The following is a 26311-nucleotide window of genomic DNA, read 5'->3' on the forward strand; positions in this document are numbered from 1 at the left end:
ATTGTATAAGTCCCCTAGAGAGTCTTCAGATTACCCTACACAGGTGCGTTCTCAGTCCCAGCAACCCACAGGGCCACAGTTAGTACACAGAGATCCTTATGCCTCTAACCTGAATCCTGTAAGACAAGAAACCACTTACCGAGGTCCAGTGCCAACCATACCCAACTTTTGTACTAAGGACCCCAGTGAGTTTACTCGTTTAAAGATAGCTCTTGAGAACCTTCTACCATCAGATGCCACAGAGCTGTTCCGGTACCAAATCTTGCTGGATCATTTGAAGCTAGATGAAGCTCGTCTGGTGGCAGATTCCTATCTCAATTCACCATTTCCGTACTCTGCTACCATGGCTGCTCTCAATGAAAGGTTTGGCCAGCCTCACAAGTTGGCACTCAAGAAGATTGCCAAAGTGATGGATTCCCCAGATATTCGACGAGGAGATACTGAGGCCTTTGACAAATTTGCTTTACAGATTAGGGCTTTGGTGGGTATGTTGGAAACTCTTGGAGACGACGGTGAAGCCGAGCTTCGTTGTGGGTCACATGTAGAGAGGCTGCTGAGTAAGTTACCTGCTGAAATGAGATCAGGATTCCGAAGACAGATGTACCACCGTCCTGGGTCTGTGTATAACCTTTATGAATTTTCACAGTGGCTCCAGTATGAGGCCTGGTGTCAAAGCAGTGAGACACAGATCAGTTACAAGAGCCAGAGACCAGAACGCTGGAGAGAAACCAAACCCACTGCCCGTTCAGCTACCATCCTTCATGGAGTGGACGACATTGCCACAAAGATACCCTCAGCACCGTCTCAAGTTAGACCAGTTAAAGTGGAGAAACCTAAACTCCCACCTAGAGCTTTTTGTCCTTACTGCGATAACGAGGACCATTATCTTAGTCAATGTCCCACTTTCAAGTCCTTTGATAAACAGCAAATGATTGAATGGATCCAGACCAATCATCGTTGTTGGCGCTGTGGACGTGCACACCAAGCAGCCCAGTGCACACTCAAGAAGCCTTGTAGCATCTGCAAAGGGAAGCACTTACAAATCTTGCATGAGGTCAACACAAAGAGTACCAGAGAAGGTTCTTGCCTTGTTAGTTCAACCACTGAGACTCTGTACTTGGACAGACCCACCGACTGCAGGCGTGTTCTCCTAAAGGTCATCCGGGTCTTGCCGCGCTATGGAGGCAAGACGCTCGACACCTATGCTGTCATGGATGATGGGTCCGAGCGCACTATTCTTCTTCCTGATGCTGCCCATGAGCTTGGTATACAAGGTCAAGCCGAAAACATAGCCTTACGGACCATCCGCCAAGATGTGCAGACCATCAGTGGAACCACGGTTACCTTCCACATATCTCCTGCCACTCAACCACAGAAGACCTTTAAGATCAATGCAGCATTCACTGCGAAACGTCTTGGTCTGGCCGATTACTCCTATCCTGTCAGTTTGTTGAAGTACAAGCATTTCAAAGATCTCCCCTTGCAGTCCTTTGAAAGAGTGAGTCCTTTACTTCTCATCGGAGCTGATAACACCCATCTAATCACACCAATTGCACCTGTCCGAATTGGTCCACTTGGTGGTCCAGCCGCCATAAAGACAAGGCTAGGATGGACACTGCAGGGACCAGCCAGGATCTTGGAGACTAAGTTGCAGCCACAGCAGTGCCTTTTCCTGTCTCTCACCCCTGCGGAACTAGAACTCAAAAGAGATGTTGAAAGGCTATGGCAACTTGATGTTTTGCCTTTCCGTTGTGAAAAGCAGGTGACAAGGTCCAGGGAGGACCAGGATGCCATTAACCTCTTAGAGACCAGGACAACTCGCGTGGAGGTGAATGGAATATTACGTTACGCGACACCCTTGTTGCGCAGAAAGGCTTCACCCTCCTTTAGTGCTCCGAAAGAGGCTGTGGTTTCAAGTCTCCGGAGTATGGAACGACGACTAACCCAAAATCCAGAGAAAGCAGCCGTGTACAATGCTGAAATTGAAAAGCTGGAACTGAATGGAGCAGTTACCAAACTCTCAGCTGCTGCAAGCACTATGGCAGGGGGGGGCCTGGTATATCCCGCACCACTTAGTCAGCCACAATGATAAGGACCGTATTGTGTTCAATTGCTCTTTCCAATATAAAGGACTGAACCTCAATGATTCCTTGATGCCTGGTCCAACCTTGAGCCCTTCTCTGTTAGGTGTTCTACTTCGTTTCAGAGAGCATTGTGTTGCTATCAGCGGTGATATACGTGGAATGTTCCACCAAGTTCTGCTCTTACCTGAGGACAAACCCCTCCTGCGCTTTCTCTGGCGTGGCATGAGACGCGGCGATCCCCCTGACGTCTATGAATGGCAGGTGCTGCCGTTCGGAACCACGTGCAGTCCCTGCTGTGCATCCTTCGCCCTCCAAAGACATGTCTCATCGCACAGCACAGCGGATGAAGATGTGAGACATTCTGTGGAACGCTGCTTTTATTTGGATAACTGTCTACAGAGCTTCCCATCTGCTCAAGAGGCACGGCAGTTACTAGACAAACTTCGTAAGCTGCTAGCGTCCGGAGGGTTTGATATCCGTCAATGGGCCAGCAACGTGCAAGAAGTCGTCAGTCACTTGCCACCAGAAGCCAGATCTCCCAAACTAGAGTTGTGGCTTTCACAGAATAAAGAAGACCCACGTGAATCCACCTTGGGACTGAATTGGCTCTGTGAGTCGGACCACCTAGGATTTAAGCATAGACCTGTTACTTACAGTGCTCTGATGATGCGGAACATATATCGTGTGTTAGCAAGTCAGTATGACCCCCTTGGTGTAATTCTTCCTTTCACCACACGAGCCAAGGTGATTGTTCAACAGCTCTGGATTAAGAACAGGAACTGGGATGATCCACAACTTCCCGATGATCTTCAGCAGGCATGGAGGGTGTGGGAAGCTGAGCTTCAGTGCTTACCTCTTGTAGTACTCCCTAGGTGCTACATTCCATCCAGTATGGACAACTCAGAGGTCACTCGGGAAATCCATATCTTCACCGATGCTTCTGAGAAGGCTTATTGGGCAGTCGCTTACCTTCGCTCAGAAGATCCATGCGGGAAGGTACACCTTTCATTCCTCATGGCCCGATCACGTGTTGCCCCACGTAAGCAGTGCTCAATTCCTAGACTGGAGCTGTGTGCTGCTCTAATAGGAGCGCAGATGGCCAAGCTGGCTGAAAATGAGCTCACCTTGAAGATCCAGAAGGTCACTTTCTGGACAGATTCAACAACTGTCCTCCACTGGTTACATTCCGAATCCTGCCGCTTCAAGGTGTTTGTGGGCACTAGGGTGGCAGAGATTCAAGAATTGACAGACCTTAAAGGGTGGAATTACATTGATTCTGTCAGGAACCCTGCGGATGATCTTACCCGTGGTAAGAGCCTTAAGGACCTTATTGAACCCAATCGTTGGATCCAAGGGCCAAAATTCCTCCTCCAACCTCAGAGTACTTGGCCAGCACCACCAGTTGTGCACAGCTTAGTGCCTGATGATGCTACGGAATTAAAGCGAAGTGCCTTCTGTGGCGTGGTTAACTCAGCAGCAGTGACAGCAGATGGTAGCAAGTTTAGTAGCTGGAAAGACTTGGTCGAAGCAGTAGCACAGGAGTTGCAAGGGGCGGCAGAACAAAGTGGCTCCCCTCCAGCCAGTGCTTACCAAAAGGCAGAACTGACCGCACTGAGACAGGTCCAGATGGATAGTTTTCATGAAGATTACCATTTGTTGAAGAGTGGTAAACCTGTTCGTTCTAGCAGCCGTTTACTTTGTCTCTCCCCAGAGTTCGACAGAGCCGGTGAGGTAATACGGGTTGGAGGACGATTAAGGCGGGTGGAAGGATTAGAACCAAGCACAGTACACCCTATTGTGTTGGATTCCAGTCACCCTAACACTCAGCTACTCATAAAGGAATATGATGCTCGCCTTTGCCATCCAGGACCAGAGCGAGTGTTTGCAGAGCTCCGTCGAAATGTGTGGATACTGAAAGGGAGAGAAGCAGTGAGAAAGCACCAGCGAACATGTCTTGAATGCTGTAAATGGAGGTCGAAGCCAGCCTCCCAGAAGATGGTTGATCTCCCTCCACCACGACTTCGGTTGTTCAAGCCTGCTTTTCATTCAACTGGAATGGACTGCTTTGGACCTCTTCTGGTCAAAATAGGTCGTTGGACGGAGAAGCGGTGGGGACTTTTATTAAAGTGCTTGACCACCCGGGCGGTGCACCTTGAGGTGCTGACATCTATAGATAGTGATGCCTTTCTCATGGCACTACGTCGGTTTATAGGTCGTCGTGGAAAACCTGCAGAGTTATACTCGGACCAAGGCACCAACTTCCGAGGTGGTGAGAGAGAGCTTAGAGAAGCATTCAGTCAGCTCAGTGGTGATCTGCAACAGCAGCTAGCGAAGCAACAAATTAGCTTTCGTTTCAATCCTCCAGCTGCTCCACACTTTGGAGGGGTGTGGGAACGTGAGATTCGTTCAGTAAAGGCTGCACTTTATACAACCCTGGGCTCAGAATCAGTAACCGAAGAAGTGCTTCAAACTGTCCTCATAGAGATTGAGGCCATCCTCGACTCCAAACCTCTTGGTTACGTTTCAGCAGACATTGCTGATGCAGATCCGATCACCCCGAACTGCCTTCTAATGGGGCGGCCGGATGGGTCCCTACCCCAAGTCATATATCCAGTGTCTGAGCTCCTAGGAAGACGGAGATGGAGGCATCCCCAAGTATTGTCTGACAGATTCTGGACGGCCTTCATAAATTATTACTTACCTGACATGCAGGCCAGGGGAAAGTGGCAGAATCCATCAGTAGACATCAAACCCGGGACAGTTGTCATGCTTGTTGACCCTCAGTTACCCCGTTCATTGTGGCAGATCGGGAGAGTGCTTAATGTCTTTCCGGGAGTTGATAATCGAGTTCGAACGGTCGAGGTGCAGATTAAGGACAAAGTCTACACAAGACCCATCGCTCGACTGATTGTTCTTCCGGAGATCCGAGATGAAGTTGATAAAAGCCACACTAGTGACTAACGATAGTCCCTATAGTGTCGGCCTTTCAATGGAGCAAATTTGTAACCAAATTTGGGGGCGGCTGTGTTGGAAAGGCCGAGTCATGTGCGCATGCGCTATTTACTGTCAGTCATCGTCAGCAGAGAGCGGGACTGTATGAGCGGGACTGTACAAGCAAGACTGTGTGTGCAAAGTGCGTCAATAAATATATACCATAAACACACACATCTAAATACTTTAAGCAACCTGTGTACTGCTGTTCTGTGCATAGCCAAAACTGTCAACAATAAACCTCCTTTGCATCGAACTGATCGAATCCATTGTGTTCTGATCGACACCCCATTGAGGAAAGCTAGAAAATAATAAATCCTCACCTATTACAGTCCAATACTTCTATCGAATATATATATATATATATATATATATATATATATATATATATATTAAAAAATAATCTACGCATAACTGGAGGAGAACAGATTTAGTCAGATTCATCAGCCAAACAGAACAGCTGCGGCAAGATGCCAAACAAGGAAGCGGCAGTACACAGCCACCAGATGCAGACACAAATCAACTAAAACCAAAATAAAGCAAGCAAATGCAATACACCAAAGGCTGCATTAATCCACCTTTACCAACCCACAGTCACATTCAGCAGAAAATAGCAGAAGCCCAACCGCATCCGGTAAATGACACCTGCCCAGGTACATAAGCCAATAGCTTTTATAGACTGTACAAATCAATGATGCAAACATGTTAATAATTCAATATGGGAAATCACGTCAATCTTACCCGTTATGCCACAATCATTTATAATTGTTTGCTGCCTGCCCTGACCATTGCCTGACATGTGGATTAGTATTTTGCCTTGGATGTGTTTGTTTGCTGGTGGTTGACCCTGCCTGTTCTGACTGCGCTCTATGGAATAAAGCCTACACATGGATCCCCACTGTTTTTAACCATCCATTCATTACAGCTAGCTTGACATCTAGAATAAATCAAATCCAAAGATCAAAGTTTTTTCAGTATCGTTCATGGGATTTTATATTCATCACAACTCTCTCCAGCCAATTTTCACAAATATGGTGAATGAGCAGAAAAACACACATGAACACACATAGCCTACAGTAACCTAGAAAAACTGCCAAAAGCACAAAATATGACACTAATACAATCATCCGGTCTAGTGTTGTCAAAAGACCATGTACTTCGGTACCAAGTCGGTACTAAAAATATGAAAGTGTCACGGTACCGGTGGTACCGAGGATCCGGTCAACCCGGTTCTTGAGGCATACAGCGCTATGATTTCCGCGAAGCAGTTAACGCGGACGGAATCTCAAAATCCAGTCATGAAAACGAACCTTACATTTTAATATGGACAGTCTATATTTGTCAAAGTGAGCATAAATGAATCAAATCAAATCTCCATATGGACCAGTATCTGTAAATGTTAAGCTGCAACAGTTGGTTGAAGTATGAATCCTGCATGTTCTGCGCGTCTCTGTGTGAATCAATGAATGTTTTTTTTACTACATAGACTGAAGCACATGACACTTGGAGTAATGAGGACATAAATACATAAACAACATCAGCAGACCTGTTCTGAGTCACTTCTCAAGCATTTTACCGTTTCATTTGAGTAAAACCGGTGTCAATTTATGTCACGGTGTCTGGTCTGTGTTTCCCCGTTTGTCCACTAGTGGTCTCACTTCCCCATACACACCTGTTATTGCACTCAGCTGTCTCCACTTCCTTCGTTATCCTGTCTATATATTCCGGTCTGTTTTCATTCTGTTTCATGGAGTCCTTATTTTCCGTCACCCAGTTTTCTCGTGTTCCCTTGTTGTTTATAGTTTCTTGTTTCATGTTTGTTTTGTTTCTGGACTGTTTTCATGGTTATGACCTCTTGCCTGTTTGGATATTGATTTTTGGATTTGCCATTAAAACACACTGCTATTGGATCTCTCATTCCTGTGGTCAATCGTTACAGAAGGACTCCATCCAACCAGATCCAGCGGTGTGGGATTTTGTGTCCATTCCCCAGCCAGCATGGAGGAGCGGAGGGGGAGATCCTAAAATTAAGCACCCTCCGTCAAAAGGGGAATGAGGTGGGTGGTGTGGCACAGGAATTCTGGACCCTGGCGGTAGGATTGGGATATAATGATGCGGCCTTGAAAGACTTTTTCAACGCAGGGTCTGGACAACCCTGTACTGGAAAGGGAAATGAATGAGCTAGAGGTCTTTGATTTTTGGGGGTTCATACTGTACCTGCAACATTGGTCTCAGTGGGATACCCCAGCCACACCTGTCTCTCCAGGTGGGATGGCCGACTCTAGACCGGGGTCTCCAGACAGGAGGACCGCCAGCCCAGCACCACTGCACAATATGGCCAACAGTCCAGCACCACTGCTCAAGATGGCCATTAGCCCAGCGCCAGTTCACAAGGTGGTCGCTAGCCCAGCACCACTGCACAATATGGCTGCCAGCCCAGCGCCACAGCACAAGGTGGTCGCCAGCCAAGTGTCACTGCGCAAGATGGCCACCAGCCCAACGCCACTGCGCAAGATGGCCACCGGCCCAGCGCCTCTGCAAAAGATGGCAGCCACAGGTGACCCTCCAGAGTCGAGTCAGGTTCCCGTTGACCCTCCAAAGTTGAGTCAGGTTCCTGTTGACCTTCCAGAGTCGAGTCAGGTTCCTATTGACCCTCCAGAGTCGAGTCAGGTTCCTGTTCACCCTCCAGAGCCGAGTCAGGTTCCCGTTGACCCTCCAGAGCCGAGTCAGGTTCCCATTGACCCTCCAGAGTCGAGTCAGGTTCCCGTTGACTCTCCAGAGCCGACTCAAGTTCCCGTTGACCCTCCAGAGTCGAGTCAGGTCCCCGTTGACCCTCCAGAGTCAGGTCAAGTCACCATTTACACTCCAGAGTCAGGTCAAGTCACCATTAACACTCCAGAGTCAGATCAAGTCACCATTAACACTCCAGAGTCAGATCAAGTCACCATTAACACTCATGAGTTAAGCACTACCACAGTAAGACTTCAGGAGTCAAGTCAAGTCAACGTTGATCTTCATGGGCAAAGTCAAGTCACCAGTGTTCTTCATTGGCAAAGTCAAGTCACTGATGATCTTTATGAGCAAGGGCAAGTCATCGTTGATCTTCATGAGCAAAGGCAAGTCACCGTTGATCTTCATGAGCAAAGGCAAGTCACCGTTGACCTTCATGTGCAAAGGCAAGTAACTGTTGATCTTCATGAGCAAAGGCAAGTCACCAATGATCTTCATGAGCAAGGGCAAGTCACCAATGATCTTTATGAGCAAGGGCAAGTCACCAATGATCTTCATGAGCAAAGTCAAGTCACCGTTGATCTTTATGAGCAGAGTCAAGTCACCGTTGATCTTCCTGAATCCAGTCAAAACACCACGGAACTACATCTCTGCTGAACTACCAGAGTCTCTTCACGTCTCTGTTGGACTACCATAGCCTCTCCACATCTCTGCTGAACTACCAGAGCTTCTCCACGTCTCTTCTGAACTACCAGAGCCTCTCCACGTCTCTGCTGAACTACCAGAGCCTCTCCACGTCTCTGCTGAACTACCAGAGCCTCTCCACGTCTCTGCTGAACTACCAGAGCCTCTCCACGTCTCTGCTGAACTACCAGAGCCTCTCCACATCTCTGCGGAACTTCCAGAGCCTTGTCACATCTCAGCCGAACACCCTGAGCGCTCGACTTATCCTGTCGTGGCCACGGAGGCCATCCAGGAACTCACCGCCTGCCCTGTTATGGCCACGGAGACCATCTAACCTGTTCATGTTCTCTATTTCAGGCTTACCTAACCGGACTTGCTCTCCTGTTCCATCAATCCCACTGTGGTGGTCTTTCGGCGCCGCCCTGGTGGGATCTTGTCTCGACCACACTGCTGTGGTGGTCTTCTGCGCCGCCCTGGTGGGCTTCTGTCTCAACCGCACGGCTGTGGTGGTCTTCTGCGCCGCCCTGGTGGGCTTCTGTCTCGACCGCACGACTGTGGTGGTCTTCTGCGCAGCCCTGTGGGGCTTCTGTCTCGACCGCATGGCTCCAGTTCCACCTTGCCCCACCCTGGATTCATGCCCTGTTGGCTCGGCCCTGGGTCCCTGAACTTTCTGTTCCCTCCTGGCCTTGTGTTTTGTTATTGTTTTCTCTCTGTTTCCCTCTGTGGACCTGGCCCTCCGTCCCTCCCCCTGGTCCTCCACCGGTCCACCTCCCTCCTGGTCTCCTTGTTGTTGTTTTGTTTTTTGCACTTCCTGTCTCTGTTTCCCTCTGTGGACCTGGCCCCCCGTCCCTCCCCCTTATCCTCCACCAGTCCACCTCCCTCCTGGTCTCTGTGTTCCTTGGTTTGCTCTTGTGTTCAGGTGGAGCATCTGGCAGCTGCTCCGTAGAGGAGGGGGTAATGTCACGGTGTCTGGTCTGTGTTTCCCTGGGTGTCCACTAGTGGTCTCACTTCCCCATAGGCACTTCACCGCAGGCACTACATTTCCCACATAGCTTTGTCCCTTCATCACAGTTAATTGCACACCTGTTGTTGCACTCAGCTGTCTCCACTTCCTTCGTTATCCTGTCTATATATACCGGTCTGTTTTCATTCTGTTAGCAAATCCCCTTTATTTACCAAAAAATAAAATGTGTTTAAATTTAATTAAAACAAATTAAATTTAGGTGAAACTTGTTTACTGTTTTTCATAACAATATTACTTGTAGAAAAACTTTAAACACAATTGTAAAGAAGTATAAAGAATGTCATTGGTTTTATTTTTAGTGATAAAAAGTTTTTTTTTTATTAGCATATTTTTGTATTTTGCTTTGGTACCGAAATTGTTACCGAGAACCGTGGATTTTCACTTGTATCAGTACCGAATACTGAAATTTTGGTACCGTGACAACACTTATCCGGTCAAAGGCCCTTAAGCATGGACAGTGTCATGAAAGGGCATAATACCACAAATCTCTTCATTTCAACTGATTTCATATCATTTACAGTAGCTGTATCATTATTATTATTAAAATGATCATCATCATTATAATGATGTTATTTTAATCTATAAACTCCCAATAATGTGGGTGACAAAAGTAGGCTCATCCTGTAGCTTCCTTATAAATAGTTATTTTATATAAAAATATTTTTTTATATTTAAATCTACATTTAATATGATGTGAAATATTACACACACAACAACAACATTTAGAAAAAGTAAAATAAAAAATGCTCTACTGATTTATGTTCAAATGCTTCAAATTAGTGCTTTAAAGATGAATTATTTCAAACCTGCACAAACTCTCAATTACTTGCAGGAACATAGAAGACCAGAGAAGAACTTTACTTTTGACCTCCAGTCTCAAAATGTCTTCTTTAATGTCCCACAGAAGAAAAAGTCATACAGGGGCTTTCTTTATTCATGCAGCAGGTGTGCGGCTCTTCTGCATTAGGCCTATGTCCAGATATTCTAGCATTAATACATAAATTTAGCAATCACATATAGATGAGATTGGTTTTTACTCTTGCAGCATCTAAATATAATGCATTACATTTCCAGTATTGGTAGAAGTTATATTAGCTGTTGAAAGTGCTGCATTGAAATGGATCATCACAGGATTTCATCATTGTGAATGGAGTTTCTGAAGAGTCTGCCTTTGCATTGTCTACTGGACTCAGAGACATTTCTTCTATTAAATTTAATGGTGCTTTGCAAACCAGCTATGGTGCATGTCTGCCACCTGCTGGGATGGAGTATAAAGCACTGACATAAAAGGAAAAATCTTAAACTTCTATTAAATTCAATTTTATTTATATAGCGCTTTTGACAATACAAATCATTGCAAAACTGCTTTAAAATTAAGTTTCTACAATATATTTAGTAGTCGCACCCAAGTAAGTCGCATCAGTCCAAAAATACGTCATGACAAGGGAAAAAAAACATAAGTCGCACTGGAATATAAATCGCATTTATTTAGAACCATGAACTAAGAGAAAACATTACCTTGTACAGCCGCAAGAGGGCGCAGATGTCAAATTAATTTTGATAAATAGGTCGCACCTGACTATAAATGGCAGGACCAGCCAAACTATGAAAAAAAGTGCGACTTATAGTCCGGAAAAAATACGGTAGTTTGTCAGTGGTGACTATGTCAAAGTGTTGTACATATGGCGGAAATGTATGGTAAAATTCAGTTGATGTAATCAAACAGACAATCAAATATTAACAGCAGATTTTTGCAATCAAACTTTGGTAGTTTGTTGTTTTAGGATTGGAATCATCTGAGGTCCTCTGAGAGGTTTGCATAATCTCTTCGATCATCTCAGGTCTTTGTAAGGGCTGGATCCAGACTGAAGTATGTGTAATTCCTAGTTACCACGGGATGTCAATCCTGTAACAGAAACAGGAGAAGAAGAAAAAAACCACACACAAAAAAACAACACATAATTAGCATGATTTATTCTACCTAAGCTAAGGAATAATAATGTGTAATGTGTGCAGTACAAGATTATAAGAAGCATTATCTGAATGATTGGCCAAAGAGATGTGTCTTAAATCTAGATTTAAACGGAGAGAGTGTGTCTGAACCCCAAACATTATCAGGAAGGCTATTCCAGAGTTTGGGAGCCAAATGTGAAAAAGCTCTACCTCCTTTAGTGGACCTAGCTATCCTAGGTACTACCAAAAGTCTAGAGTTTTGCAACCTTAAGCCCTGTTCACACTACAAGTGAAATGCAATAGCAAAGTGACACAATCACGTTCATTACAATGGAGAGTTGGCGATTTCCAGTGACACTAGCGACAGCAGCAATTTGGCGACCAGATAGGGCATGTCCAGCAACGCAATAAAGTTCAGTATCCTTTAACTTTATGCAAATGAAGAGCAACTTTTAGCAGCGACATGAAATGGTCCATTAAAATGCCAGCAGTGCCAGAGTAAAATAAAAACAAACAAAAAAAACACCTAGAACCATTGTGCCTCGGGAGAAATGCAACACTGTCGAAAATCCAGCTGAAGATCAGGGGTCAGTTATTTGTCTCGTCTCAGCCCTCCTCTTTGTGGACGAGAAAGTCTCTTTTCCCACAAGTTCAGCGCAACGAGTTCGAAAATGCCCCAGTTCAGTTCAGATTGTGATAAGCGATTTTTCCCAAGCTGCATGCTTTCCTCTGTGGAAAGAGGCTGGAAAGCAGGTTGAATTGGACTGACGTAGCTTTGGGCTGTGACTCGATCTTGTTGTTTCTCAGACCTCCTATCCCTAATTTGGTTGTCCACTCAGACGGCGACATCACTGAGAGAATCCAAGTTAGGTGCAGGATCTCGGAAAGCCAATTAATCTTTTAGCTCAGCTGAAAGAGTCTGATGAAATCTTAGAAGAGCCGGTTCATTCCAGCCACACTCTGCTGCAAGAGTACGAAACTCAGTAGCCATTTCTGTAACACTGTGTACTCCTTGAGTGAGTTGAAGTAATCATTGGTAATTTCCTATTCCTCCTCCTGGATGATGGTAGACCCTCTTCATCTCTGCTAGGAACTGCTCAGAATCAGAAGTGCATGGTGAACTTCATTCCAAGAGAGCCGTAGCCAATTCCAAAGCTCTTCCGTTTAATAAGGTGATTATTTGAGCCACCCGACTGAAAACTACTGGGTTGAAGTTGGAAGGCTAGAGAGCATTGGGTGATAAAACATTGACAGTCCCTGGGTTTTCCATCATATCTCTCAGGAGGTGGTAGTCTGGGCTCAAGAAGAGGAACCGCTTGAATGGCTTGAGGTTGAGGAAGGATGGGCGGTGACGTGGGTAACTCAAGAACCTCCTGAGATGGAGGATTTTGGGGCAAGGCTAGAGAGCTCAAACGCTGAAGTATTTCTGTGAGTATCTGTTAATGATGTTGAATAGCGGAAGATTGATGGGTGAGCTCGGATAATATTCTCTCCACATTTGATGAAGGGCCTTGAGTCTCTGCTGGTCCATTCTTTGGTTCAGTCTTGCTGTAATGATACAGAAGCAGGAACTGCCAGACTATAGACTAAAATCTCGAAAGAGCTGGTGTTCTTAGTGAGCCAATTCAGGGTTGGGGATTTATTGAGACCCAAGTGCAGAGAAATAACAAAATCAAGAAGACAAGAGTAATAAACTACAAGTAGCTTTACCTGTAGAAGCTCCAAAAACAAGGAACAAAGTACAAACAAAACCAGAAGCCAAGCTTCTAAATGTCAAAAAAAGGGAAAAAAACAAAACAAGCACAATGGCTTACAATAGACTAACAATATGCAACAGGATACAAAGGTAGGTAGGCTCAAGACTGAAAAAAAAAACAATGGCTAAGGGCAAACTTTAATAGGGCCCTACACAGGTGAGTATCATCAACAATGATTACTAAGTACAACGGAGTTCTTGTTAATGGTTGCCCCCTGACAACTGGGAGGAAGATTGCAGGCAAAAGACCTCCTGCGCCCCCTTGTGGCTGGGAGCCATACTGCTGGTAGGAGTGTGACCCCTAGTGGTTGGAGGAACTATTTTTAGCTAAAGTCTTACAGGAATGTAGCCATCAGTACATATTAGATGCATATATTAAAAGATCCTTCTCTGGTGATCATTTATTTTTCCCAGCAAATGCAGACTTGACTTATTGTTTTGGTAATAAATGATCATGGAGCTAAAGCTGATATTGACACTAGTTACACTGTCAGACATTTCAAATGGTTTTTACAGTAACTTACTGGCAACACTGTTGAACTGTTTATATTATTATTATTATTATGCAGTAAAGAGAAACAATTACAAATACAAAAACAGAATGAGAACAAAAGACAATGAAGGTTACATACATGAATCCAATGCATACACGTTAACTTTAAAAATAGGAAGGATTCACTGTTCTGATGCACTTCTGCCATGTGTTTATGTATTAATATTACCATTTTTGTATTAAGATATGTTTATTGTATTATTTCGTAATTGGTGTGTGAAAGTGTAATGATTTAAATTGATGTGAGACAATCTAAGTTTTTATGGTAAGTGGTTGCAATCAATCATTTATTTTATCTACATTTAAATAAACAAATTTAGTTGACTAACTTTCTAAAATAAATTGAAAATAAATTTTTTTCTTAAATATGCAAGTCAAATTTAGGACAGAATTCCAACAATAAAGTATAATTGAGAAAAAAAATTAAGAATCACACTGTGAGAGACAAGGTTTACACACACACACACACACACACACACACACATATATATATATATATATATATATTAGATATATATATATATATATATATATATGTAAAAATACTATTATTAAATTTAGCAAGTTTGTTATTAACTGGGTAGTAATTATGGATGATGTAAATTACTGAGAGAGGTTTCTCAGGGGCGGAACTAAGTCGCTGCGCGTGTTTCCGTTCGGGCTGTTCTCGCGGGTGCGCTCTGTGGTGCTGGACGGAAATGGTGATGTGTGTCAGTAAATGTTGCTAATGTCGTGTAAATATCGTCTGGACTGGACCCCGCGGGGATTTCTGTGATGAGCGAGCGGCTCCTTGAGTAACTCTGGTGAAGTGTGTGCGGAGCAGGTATGATCCCCCCCCAGACACTTTGATAATCTCTAGTAATCTCTCTCACTAGCATTAGCCTGTAGCAACCTGACCATCATCATCAGTGAGGAAACATATGAGAGAGAAACGCTGCATCGTGTCGATAAAGCGGAATCTATACGTGTGTGTGTGTGTGTGTGTGTGTGTGTGTGTGTGTGTGTGTGTGTGTGTGTGTGTGTGTGTGTGTGTGTGTGTGTGTGTGTGTGTGTGTGTGTGTGTGGAGAGAGCAGCTGAACATGTGATGATGATCAACAGGTGAGTGTTAGTTTACACGGTTATTAAAATTGTAAATCAAAGTTTTTATCTGTTCATTATTTTAGATCATACTTTGTGTTGTATTACTCTGACATTGACCAAAAACAAAAAAACTGCTTTCTAATACAGTGGCTCAGGAGCCACTGTCATAATTTAGTTTTCATTTAAATAAAACATTTTTTATAATAATTTTTCATTTTTTGTAAACACTTATTTTTGCAAATTGAAATGTGCAAAAATCATATGTCTCCTGTTCACCAACAATTATTATTTTAAAATTAATTGTTTAACAGCTGGAAACTACATTACCCATGATGCATGTGCAGAAAATCACACCAATAAGTGTCCGGGCCTCTTTAGCTCCACCCATTTCCACTGCAGATGATGTGTATGTTTAGCAGTAAATTTAAAATATTGTATTTATTACAGGTAATGGTTATAACCAACAACTTTAAATAAATAGTTTAATTTAACTCCATTGTTTTGATTCTGTAATTTGCAATGCTTCATGGTATTGTAGTTAGTTTACCTGATCATAGTATTTATAATTAATAATTTGTGTAATTTGTCTTTTTCTGTTTTCACATTCGGTTTTGCTTCAAATCAAAGTCTGTAATTTTCCGATCCGAAAACAGATCTTATCCAATTACTCGATTAATCGTTGGAATAATCGGTACTCAATTACTAAAATAATCGATCGCTACAGCCCTACTTCGAGTTATTCAAAGTCAATAGAGAGAGTGGGATTGTTTCCCCCTGGAGTGGATGTGGCCTAAATGCTCTCTGTCTCCATGTAAAGCACTTTGAATTACTTTGTGTATGACATAATGTCTATAAAAAAACCTGCCTTGCCTTACAAAGACTTTTTATTCTAAATCCCTATGGGGAAAAATGAATGGGAATGATAAAGTGGGTGGCCCTAATGCTCTAGATATAGAAGTTTACACAAGTACGATGACTTTGCATCTGAGAAGCCTGGAAACAGTTTTAGCTCTTCTGCTGCTGGTGTCGTTGTTTGCTGTTCTCATGATGTTTTTGTGTGTGATTGGACAGCTGCATCCTCTAATCTCTCTGAAGCGCTTGTGGATTGAGCGGACAATGACCTCCAGCCTAAAGCAGACCGGCGGAGAATCCGGCTCGCTCGCTGGCTCTAACGGACTGAATGGGACGAAGCCGTCAGAAGTGTCCCGGATGGCGCTGGGCGTTCAGGGCAAATGTGCGGCGTATGTGTTGGCCCTGCGGCCGTGGAGCTTCAGCGCCTCCCTCACCCCTGTGGCTCTGGGCAGCGCTCTGGCCTACAAGCTGGAAGGCTCGGTGGACCTCCTCGTCCTCCTGGTGTGTGCCGTGGCCGTTTTGGTGGTCCACGGGGCAGGGAACTTGGTGAACACCTACTATGACTTCTCAAAGGGAATCGATCATAAGAAGAGCGACGACAGGACTCTGGTGGATCAGATCCTGAAGCCGCAGGACGTGGTGATGTTCGGAGCGGCGCTGTACTCCGCAGGATGTCTCTGTGCCACGCTGCTCTACTTCCTGTCCACACTCAAACTAGAGCATCTGGCTCTCATTTACTTCGGAGGACTGTCCAGCTCTTTTTTGTACACTGGAGGTGAATATGCTATATGATTGGTTTTCATGCATTCGTTGAGGTTAGTACGGCGGTGTTTTAGTGCCACGTAAAAAGAAAATCTAAGATTAAAAAATTGGAGAATAAAGTCAAAGTTAGAAGAATTAAAGGATTAGTTCACCCAAAATGAAATTCTGTCATTAATTACTCACCCTTATGTCTTTCCAAACCCGTAAGACCTTTGTTCACCTTCAGAACACAACTTAAGATATTTTTATGAAGTCCGAGATCTCTCTGACCCTCCGTAGACAGTAAGGGTCCTTACACGGTCAAGGCACAGAAGCGTAGTAAGGACATCTGTAAAATAGTCCATGTGACACCAGGAGTTCCACTGTAGTCGAATCGGAATGTTCGAATCTTGCTGATATTCCACTAATAGTCGAATCATATGTTTGGGGGCGGGGCAAAATACATTGAGTCAAGTTAGACATTCATGGATCAGAATCAGAGCACATTTTTGCTCATGCAGGAGCAACTCGGTTCCTCTCTGGAGACGCGTTCACTCTTTGCTCTTGCAAAATAACGAATCCGACATGGTGCGAGCGCAACTGGCTCTTAAAGTGAATGGGAGATGAGACTCTGATTGGTTTATTGCACGTTTTGCCCAAAACACACTCATTACTCATTAAGAGAATAGGGACAACCCTTTTAGACCATGCCCTGTGCATGCAGACCGTTTTTATTGGTCATTAAACTAGCAAACATGGATTCGAACACGCTCTAAGTGCACCTGGGCCGTGTGCTTTAGACCACGCACTTAAGATTGTTAAAATAGGGCCACTGATATCACATGGACTGTTTTACCCATGTCCTTGCTATGTTTCTGGATCTGGATCCTGGTAGTTGTCTGCTGTCTATGAAGGGTCAGAGAGCTCTCGGATTTCATCAAAAATATCTTAATTTGTGTTCTTAAGATGAACAGAGGTCTTAAGGGTTTGGAACGAAATGAGGGCGAGTAATTATTGACAGAATTTCTATTTCCAGACTTACAGTTGGTGTTCCTGTAGCTCAATTGGTAGAGCATTGCGTTATCAAGCGCAAGGATGGGTGTTCGATTCCCCGGGAACACAAGATAGGTAAAAATTGATAGCCTGAATGCACTGTAAGTCGCTTTGGATAAAAGCGTCTGCTAAATGCATTAATTTAATTTAATTTAATTTATAGTCGTATCATTTACAACATTAAAGTTATTGGTTACGCTTTATTTTGATAGTCCAATTTAGACATCAACTGTAAGTAACTTTGCAACGACATGTCAACCAATTCTCATTAATTCACAACTACATGTCCACTAAGTCTCAGAGTAGATGTAAGGTTAGGTTTAGGGTTAGTAGAATACATTGACACAAACTTGTAAAGTTTCTCATAGTCAGTGTGTTGTGGACCAATCAAAATAAAGTGTTAGAAGACATTCAGCAGACACTCTACTAATACTCTAATAACTGTTAGTTGACATGTAGCTGCAGAGTTACTGACTGTTAGTAGATTGATTAAAGTGGACGATCAAAATAAAGTGTTACTTAATAATTATACTTTGTATAGCACATACAAATGGCCTGCATTGGGAGCACTGGGAGAAATTCCAGTCTCAGCTTTCAAATCCTGTCAGTTTTAAAGTGAAATACAAACCGTATGTCTAACGATTATGTTTTTCACAAACTTTGAGGCGAATACATCTGTCGTGCCACATTAGTTTAAGTGGCATCTGAATCGATCATTTTTACGATTAATGACTCCTGTTAATGAGACCTGTTTAAATTAGGCTATACTGTTTTTCCCCATGCTTTCTGATGTTCTTTCACATTTATATCATGCTATAACTTGAACTATCATGATATCATTCTATAATTTATCATTTATTTCATGATAAAACTGACATAATTTGTAAGCTGGGCTGTGTTATATTAAAAGCAAATATTGAGATGCTGAATGCAGTCAAAGTGAAATATTATTTCCAAGCCTACTGTCCTGTGAGTATATGATTTCTACTAATAATGCCATATATATTCAGATCAGAAAGGCAACTTCCTCTCTGTGCTCCTAATCCGGGCCATTTGCATGTGCAATATAGGCTATACTCTCTAAATATTATAACTTTAATTTCTACGACTTGATGATTTGACTTTATTCTCGTAGGTTTAAAATCTTTTTTTTTTTTTTTTTCTAACGTGGCACTAAAACGCTGTCGTATAAGGCTGGGCAATATAGTCATTAATTTTGTTGGCGATATAAAATAAAGATGCGTGTTAGGAATGAAATAGATTTACACATGAATCCCAGTTCTGTATTCCTGCTCCTGTCCAGTTCAGTGTTTGTGTACATACACTACAGCAGCGATCATGCACTTTACAAAATCTGTATTTCATAGAAATATGCAAGACATCCCAGATATCCTAGATCTGATAAGTTGCCAAGCTCCGTGACCTTAACGCACACTAAATCCACACCGTCTCTAATTATATCTTATCATTGAGTTCATGTGCCCTGAAATGCCATGATTCAGAATAGTGTAAATTAAATTAATTAGATATTAAATAATGTTTGGTAGTAAAACCAAAAGTTTTTAGGTTAACAAATGAGTATTTTGTAAAACTGCTTTTTTTTTCCAAGCAGGAAAATTAAAACGTGCTGTCTGTTACATAATTGTAAAGTGCTAGGTATTAAAAATCTAAATATGTAAATAAATATCTATAAAAAACAATAAAGATAAAGTATTTAGATAAAAAGTGTCCCAGCATACAATCAAAAGCTCTACACAATACACTCTTTGTCTTCGACAGGGACTTTTAGTTTCACATTTAATTACTATAGTGAAATATAACTTTCTTGATAAATCATTTCGTATTTCAGTATAGTAGTGTAAATACATTAACGTTAGCTCTGAGCCACTTTAACCAGTCTGTGTCAATGCATCTAAATGGGAATTGTGAATATGAAACTTAGAAAACATTTCTGAGTTGAAGACCGTAGCCTTTTAATTTAAAATGGGTCTGCTCGTGCTAACATCAAACACAGTTAAATGAGTGAAGCAGGCAAAGTAAGTGAATCCCCGGAGCATGTGGAGCGTTTGAAGAGTTACAAAACAAAAGAGAAAACAAAGAGTCATTCAATTCATTTCAGTTATCTGACATTATCAAGATGAATTTGTTCTGGCACATTTTAATTCTGAATTCTTGTTATATTTTATTACCATTTTCTAAACTATAGTGACTAATCTGTGATGTTGAAATGTGGAAGGTGTCTGAATAGATTTTGGTTTGACTGTATATTGCCCAGTCTGAGTTGAGGTTCTGCTTGTTTTGTGTGTTATTGACATCATATCTTACCACCAAGAGTTCTCCTAAATAGCAGTAAAAGTTTTTAGCTATGAGTTTTCTCTTAAAACCTATTCACAAAGCTGCCGAGACAAACTTGTACTAAGGAATAGAGAGAAGTATTTAGCGCAGCGTAAAGTGGGCGGGGCTGACCTCATTGCTATGGATGATGTCAGCATTATTATTAATTATACACACAGTGATTGGCTGATAGTCTCTGTCAGAGATTTATTCATTGAAATATTGTAGAGCGCAATTTTATGTTGCCATATTTGAAAAAAGTTTTAAAAATAAAAATGTTAATTACCACTAGGGGTGTGCCGGTTTCAGAATTGGTGATGACGGTTATGACGTGAGTCAAATGTGACGGTTCATAACATAACCGTCGGGGGGGTATTAGTTTGAATAAACGAGCAGACACTGATTAGCTACTTGCTCTACGTTTATTTAAAATTAACAGCAAGACAACTAGCAGTGAATGTGCTTGCCATTAAATGAATCACACACAGTGAACAAATCCTTAACAACAAAAAAAACTTTGCAATGAACGTGCTTTGTTTTAAATAAATCACACACAGTAAACAAAACCTTTTAAAAAAAGTAGGCTACTTAAATTCTATAAGAGCATAAAAATGAATGAGTAGCCTAGGCCTAAATTAAAATGATAAAATCTACATACCTTTATTAAAGAAAAAAAGTCGAACAACGACTGTTGTAATACCTTAATTAAACTAACTAAATAAAGGAAACAAAAAAAAGTGCAATAACATTTTAATTTCCTAATCTTTTTCGACTTCCAAGTTCCGTGACAGGAACACCAACATGTTCACTTTACTCGGTTTTAGTGACGATCTGACAGGGGTAGCTATGTTCCCCGCAGTGCTAAAAACTCGCGCTGATGCTGTGCTTGTGCTTGTAGTACAAATACACATGTATTTACGTGCCAATTTTGCTAAGAGCAGATAGCGTGTTTCATTGTCTCGCCACCATGCTAGTGGATCTGCCGTAGAGTCAATTGCTCGTTCTTGGAGATAGCGGGTTAACTCCGTGTCAGCGCGCGCTCTGATCGGTAAAGGGGCAAAGATTTCAGACCCCCGTTTATTAAGGAGATCTCCAAGATTTCTCTTCTTGGGAGGGGGTGGTGCACAGACCTCTCCCGAATCATCTCCAGCAGCAGCAGCCTCCGAAGCACCACTAACTCCGCCTCCGTTTCCCAATTTCCCCCCGGAGTGCATCTTTTGTCTCCTCCAATCCATTCCCCCCATTTCCTCTGTATCGTGGGTCAAGGAAAGATGACTTTGCCAAAAGCTCCTGAGTGGCTCCCGCCCGCCAGCGATTGTTTTGCGGTCTATGGACGATGCAATGCTTTGCTGATGCGAGCCGCAAAAAAAGCCCTAGTCTGTTCTAGAAAGGATGCAGCAAAGATATTTAATGCTAATGTATGAGGCATAGGCCTACGCTGAGTTTCATACGATGAGATGCGCTCTAGTTCTCAGTGCAGTGAGTGAACGCGGCGCTCTGGCGCTTCCATGTCACGGTTATCATTGTCTGCTGTATTTGCTTTTTATTTATTAAAATACATGCAATTGGTTTAATGAAACATTTATTAAAATTAAGATAAAATTTGTACAAAACGAAATTCGTTTTTAAGAAAGGTTTTCTACAAAGCAAAATTTAATGAAGTGGTAAATATCATGTCTGACGATTTACAAAACTTCATTAAGTGGTAAAAACCATGTCTCCCAAAATATTTCGCATCTTATGATCAAATCTAAAAAATGAAAATAATTTTTGATAAAAAATGTTTGTAAAAAATATTTTAATGACACTGTTTTGGCGGTTATAGAGTTCTAATGACAGTGTTCAACAATAACCGCCGGTCTCACGGTTATATACTAACCGTCACACCCCTAATTACCACAATCAAATACAGATTTTAAAATACAGACTAAGTGTCAATAATTACAGGGCTTAAAGTATTCCGGCACCGTGCCGGATCTCCGGCGTGTGGCCATGAGGGAATAAAAATAATAATATTATTTGAGAGCCTGCGCATGCAGTTATTTTCGAGCCAATTTATTTCACCTACCAATCATATGAGAGGAACGCAGCTTTAACTAACGTTACAAGCCTATCAGAAGCAGAGAAGGGCGTGTCCTTGCAACACAGTATGATTGACGCCCATACGTCAATGTCACGTTAGCGTTGTCGGAGAAAAAAAATGGAGCTCAAGTTTATGCACCCTGGGGATGATGTCCTAGACTCCTAGCAATAGATAAAGGACTCAAAAATAAATGGCGCTTTTTGGCAGTTGGTGCAAGAAACTGAGAGAGCCCGCTTGTTTCTGCATGATTTGCTCGAGGAAGCTACTGTAACGTTATGCCAGCAGCGGTAAGAAAGTGCTTGCTCGTTATGATTTATGTCGCGTTCCAGGCAACCCGTAACCCTAGTTTTTCCAACCTTAAACCCGTGAAAGTGCACTGGAACGGCAGTCAAACCCGTGACTTCCCACCCGTGAACTCGTACTAGATCGATGTACTCGGAGTTCTGACGTCACACAGCACGTGAAACAACAGTGACAGCCCCTACGGATAACACTGCCTACGGATGCAGTGTTTATGCAAGTGGTACACATTGAAAAATAGATTTTAGGTCAATGTAACGTTGCAATAAAATTAATAATCTAGCTACATTTCCTTGCGCTCAGAAAGTTTGGCATGACTTGCCTGGAACGGTACAAAGTCGTTAGTCGTGGTTTGAAATAGTGACTTACGAGCTCAAAAACCTGCCTGGAACGCAGCACCAGACTCCGGTCATAGAGCCGCTGCCCGTGCACTCAAACTTACCACGACGTTGCCGGGAGTAGAGAGGATTTTTCCTTCCTTCCCGCTCCCGCAAAAATATGTTATTTTCTCCCGCTCCCGCCCGCAAACAATCAAGTTTCGTCCAGCCCGCAAAATCAGTATAGTTTTTCTAATACATTGCATATTCTGCCTGCTACCCTTATTTTTTCACTTGCTCCCCTGTTGAATATAAATTTAAAAAAGAAACGGAAAATAAACAAATGTTTCGTTTTATTTGCGTTTAATTAAAAGTATGAACATGAACAAGGATCTTAGAACATAGAAATATAGTAAAAAAGTAAGAAATGTAAATAAAAATATATACCTATAATAATTAGGCTATATAGCCTAATAAATTATATAATAATAATAAACCTGGATTTATTTCATGTTCAAAGGAAAAGTAGTTTATGGGGCCTGAGCAATTCATTCAAACATTTAACGAAAAATATCCTTATTCCTCAATAACAAAATAGACCAATTTTAAATATTTAGCTAAATAAATAAAAATAAACTGAATTGACTAAAAAAAACTGTATGACTACTTAATGTGCCAATGCAGGAATATCATGTCGTGTTGAGAGCTTCAGTTTAATCCGTCTGTTCCAGTATGCGACCGCAAATACTGAAAGCCCTCTCCGATGGTGCGCTAGCTGGAATACAAAGTACATGGCGTGTTACTTTGCTTAATCTCGGAAATTCGTCTTTTCCACCAGTGGAGGACATCATCCGGTCTGTGTGCTTCTAATCCATCCAACTTGGCATTTAAATATATCGCTATTTCGGAATCGAATTACACGTCGCTGTCTACGGTAGCCTATCATCCGCATCCTCCCATTCCGCAAAGTCTATTTTATTTAATTATAAATAAAGGTCTATTTTTTTCTAGTTATTGTGTTTTGTTACATATTTCCACTTTGCAGGAGTCCCGCAAATAATTTTATTTTCCCACAACCCGTACACAGGAATATCTTGCCGCCCGCGTCCGCAATCACCCATCAAATATTGTCCCGCGCCGCACTCGGTGGGTGTGCAGGAGTGCAGGTCTCTAGCCGGGAGCAACTATTAGCTGACACACCGTTGTCACTCTGTTTACCATTTTTTTTAAGCACTTTAAGCTCTTGTTATTGTATTTTTGTTATTATCGTCAATATTTGAATTAAGTCTGTCTGTGGAGTTTCTCTCCAACACCCCCCCCCCCCCCCCCCCCTCAGGATCAGGATTTTTTTCCACTTTAACCCCTGTAATTAAACGAGTATATATATTTAGCTAATAAACTAATATAATCAAAAGAGAATCTGGAGATGGGATGAACTCCAAAACCAAAGGGGATAGTTTTTTTTAAAAGATCATTATCATCAAATGTTTCTAAAATGTTTATATTCAAGAGTTACAGATTTCTGGTAACAGTATTTTAGGAGAGTTTGTGACTTAGTCTTAGTGACTAGGACTCCACTGCTGCTAACTACTGAAGATGTTTTGTGAATACATTTTGCCTGACGTGTTCTTGCGCTTTAACCGCAGGAATCGGGCTGAAGTACGTGGCTCTGGGGGACGTGGTAATCCTCATCACCTTCGGTCCCCTGGCTGTGATGTTCGCTCACGCTGTGCAGGTGGGTTACCTGTCGGTGCTGCCGCTGGTGTACGCCGTGCCGCTGGCGCTCAACACCGAGGCCATCCTGCACAGCAACAACACGCGAGACATGGACTCGGACAAGCAGGCGGGCATCGTCACCCTGGCCATCCTGGTGGGGCCAGCACTGTCCTACGTCATCTACAACCTGCTGCTGTTCGTTCCCTACCTGCTCTTCTGCATCCTAGCCACGCGCTACACCATCAGCATGGCTCTGCCGCTGCTCACGCTGCCCATGGCCTTCCCTCTGGAGAGACAGTTCCGCCGCCAGTGCTACGCCAAGATCCCTCAGAAGACCGCCAAGCTCAATCTGCTCATGGGACTCTTCTATGTGTTGGGGATTATACTGGCACCGCAGGGTAGCTTGCCGTTATTGTGAGAGAACTATTGTTTTCTTATTTTTAAAACTTTCTGTTAGTGCTGTTAAATGATTAATCACAATTAATCTCATCCAAAATAAGTGTAAATTTATATATCATATAAATTATTATAATATAAATATATAGATGTAAATATTTTCGAAACATATACTGTGTGTATTTGTGTGTGTATGTATATATATATATATATATATATATATATATACATACATACATACATATATACATAAATATACACATTATACATGCATATATTGCCTATTATGTAAACAAAACATTTTATTTAAGGTGTGATCAATAGCTAGTAATCGTTTGACAGCAGTACTTTCTGTTTGTTTTAAACAACTCTAGATACTTTTGTATTTATAGCGGCGATGTTAATGGGAAGTGCAGAGACTTTAATTTATTGTTTTTAATTTATGTTTTGGGAGTGGGCGAGTGCCCAGCACATCAGTATTGTCAAAACAGACCGATCTGGGAACGAAGAAGCTGATTGTATACAGTACATTTCATAATAATATATGGTTTACTAGTGAATTAAAGGTTTCCGATATATATACATTTAGGACCTTTCTAATTGTTTGACAGCAGTATCCTCATGTTTTTATAAACATGGACAAATTATTTTTCAATGACGTTTTTGATGTACGTTTTATAAATCTTCCATGTCAAATCTCAAGTCCCAGCGTGGTGTTCAGTTGGTGAGTATTTCAGCGTTTAATAATTCTTTAGTTATAGTGCCATTGACTTCGATGGGTTTTGCCAAATGAAACCCCTCCCGAGTCCTGAATCTGCCAGAACGGTGTATTTGAATAGAAATGCTTCTCAGTTGGATCTTCTGTATAGACATAAAGGACATAATTCAATGCCATATTATCTTTCCAAATAAAGAATATACTAAAACAAGTATGTTTTCATTTATTATACTCCCAACTTTTCCATCATGACACACTGAGTACATTGCTTTTCTTGATTTTTAAGTGTATGCATCAAAACTTTGGTGAGCACCGTTTTAGTTATTATTTTCTGACAATAATACACATACATTGATACAGTAATTTTGAAGTGCAATCCATGCACCTGGTTTTCAGATAAGTAGAACAACCTTAAAGTATATTTGTAGACAATACAGGTTGAAAATGTGTAGTAGTCGAGTAATTCTGACAGCAGAAAATGAATTATGCCTGTACACATCATCAATACAGTTCAACTAGATATTAAGTTTTATTTTATTTAGATTCAAATTCAAATAATACTCTTTCTTTTTTGCAACATGTCATTAAAACATTATAGGCTAGGATATATATATAGGTGCATCTCAATAAATTAGAATGTTGTGGAAAAGTTCATTTATTTCAGCAATTCAACTCAAATTGTGAAGCTTGTGTATTAAATAAATGCAATGCACACAGACTGAAGTAGTATTTGGTTCTTTTATTTAGCATGATTTTGGCTCATATTTAACAAAAACCCACCAATTCATTATCTCAACAAAGTAGAATACTTCATAAGAACAATTTTTACTAATGTTAATTTACTGTACATGTACTCAATACTTGGTAGGGGCTCTTTTTGTTTTAATTGCTGCCTCAGCGTGGCATGGAGGTGATCAGTTTGTGGCACTGCTGAGGTGGTCTGGA

General features: G+C 41.9%; 2 protein-coding genes across 2 annotated transcripts in view; one reads left to right on the forward strand and one right to left on the reverse strand.

Annotated features, from left to right (window-relative positions):
* LOC132097344 (uncharacterized) overlaps positions 1 to 26311 on the reverse strand; it is a 404710-nt gene that overhangs the window by 190175 nt on the left and 188224 nt on the right. The window lies entirely within an intron of this gene.
* ubiad1 (UbiA prenyltransferase domain containing 1) lies at positions 14416 to 24825 on the forward strand. Its single transcript, XM_059502978.1, has 3 exons — positions 14416 to 14598; positions 15928 to 16483; positions 24183 to 24825. Exons 2-3 carry the CDS (start codon positions 15973 to 15975, stop codon positions 24668 to 24670), a joined length of 999 nt encoding a protein of 332 aa, XP_059358961.1. The 5' UTR covers positions 14416 to 14598; positions 15928 to 15972; the 3' UTR covers positions 24671 to 24825.

Source organism: Carassius carassius, chromosome 21 (genome assembly GCF_963082965.1).
Source record: "Carassius carassius chromosome 21, fCarCar2.1, whole genome shotgun sequence".
Classification (NCBI taxonomy): Eukaryota; Metazoa; Chordata; class Actinopteri; order Cypriniformes; family Cyprinidae; genus Carassius; species Carassius carassius.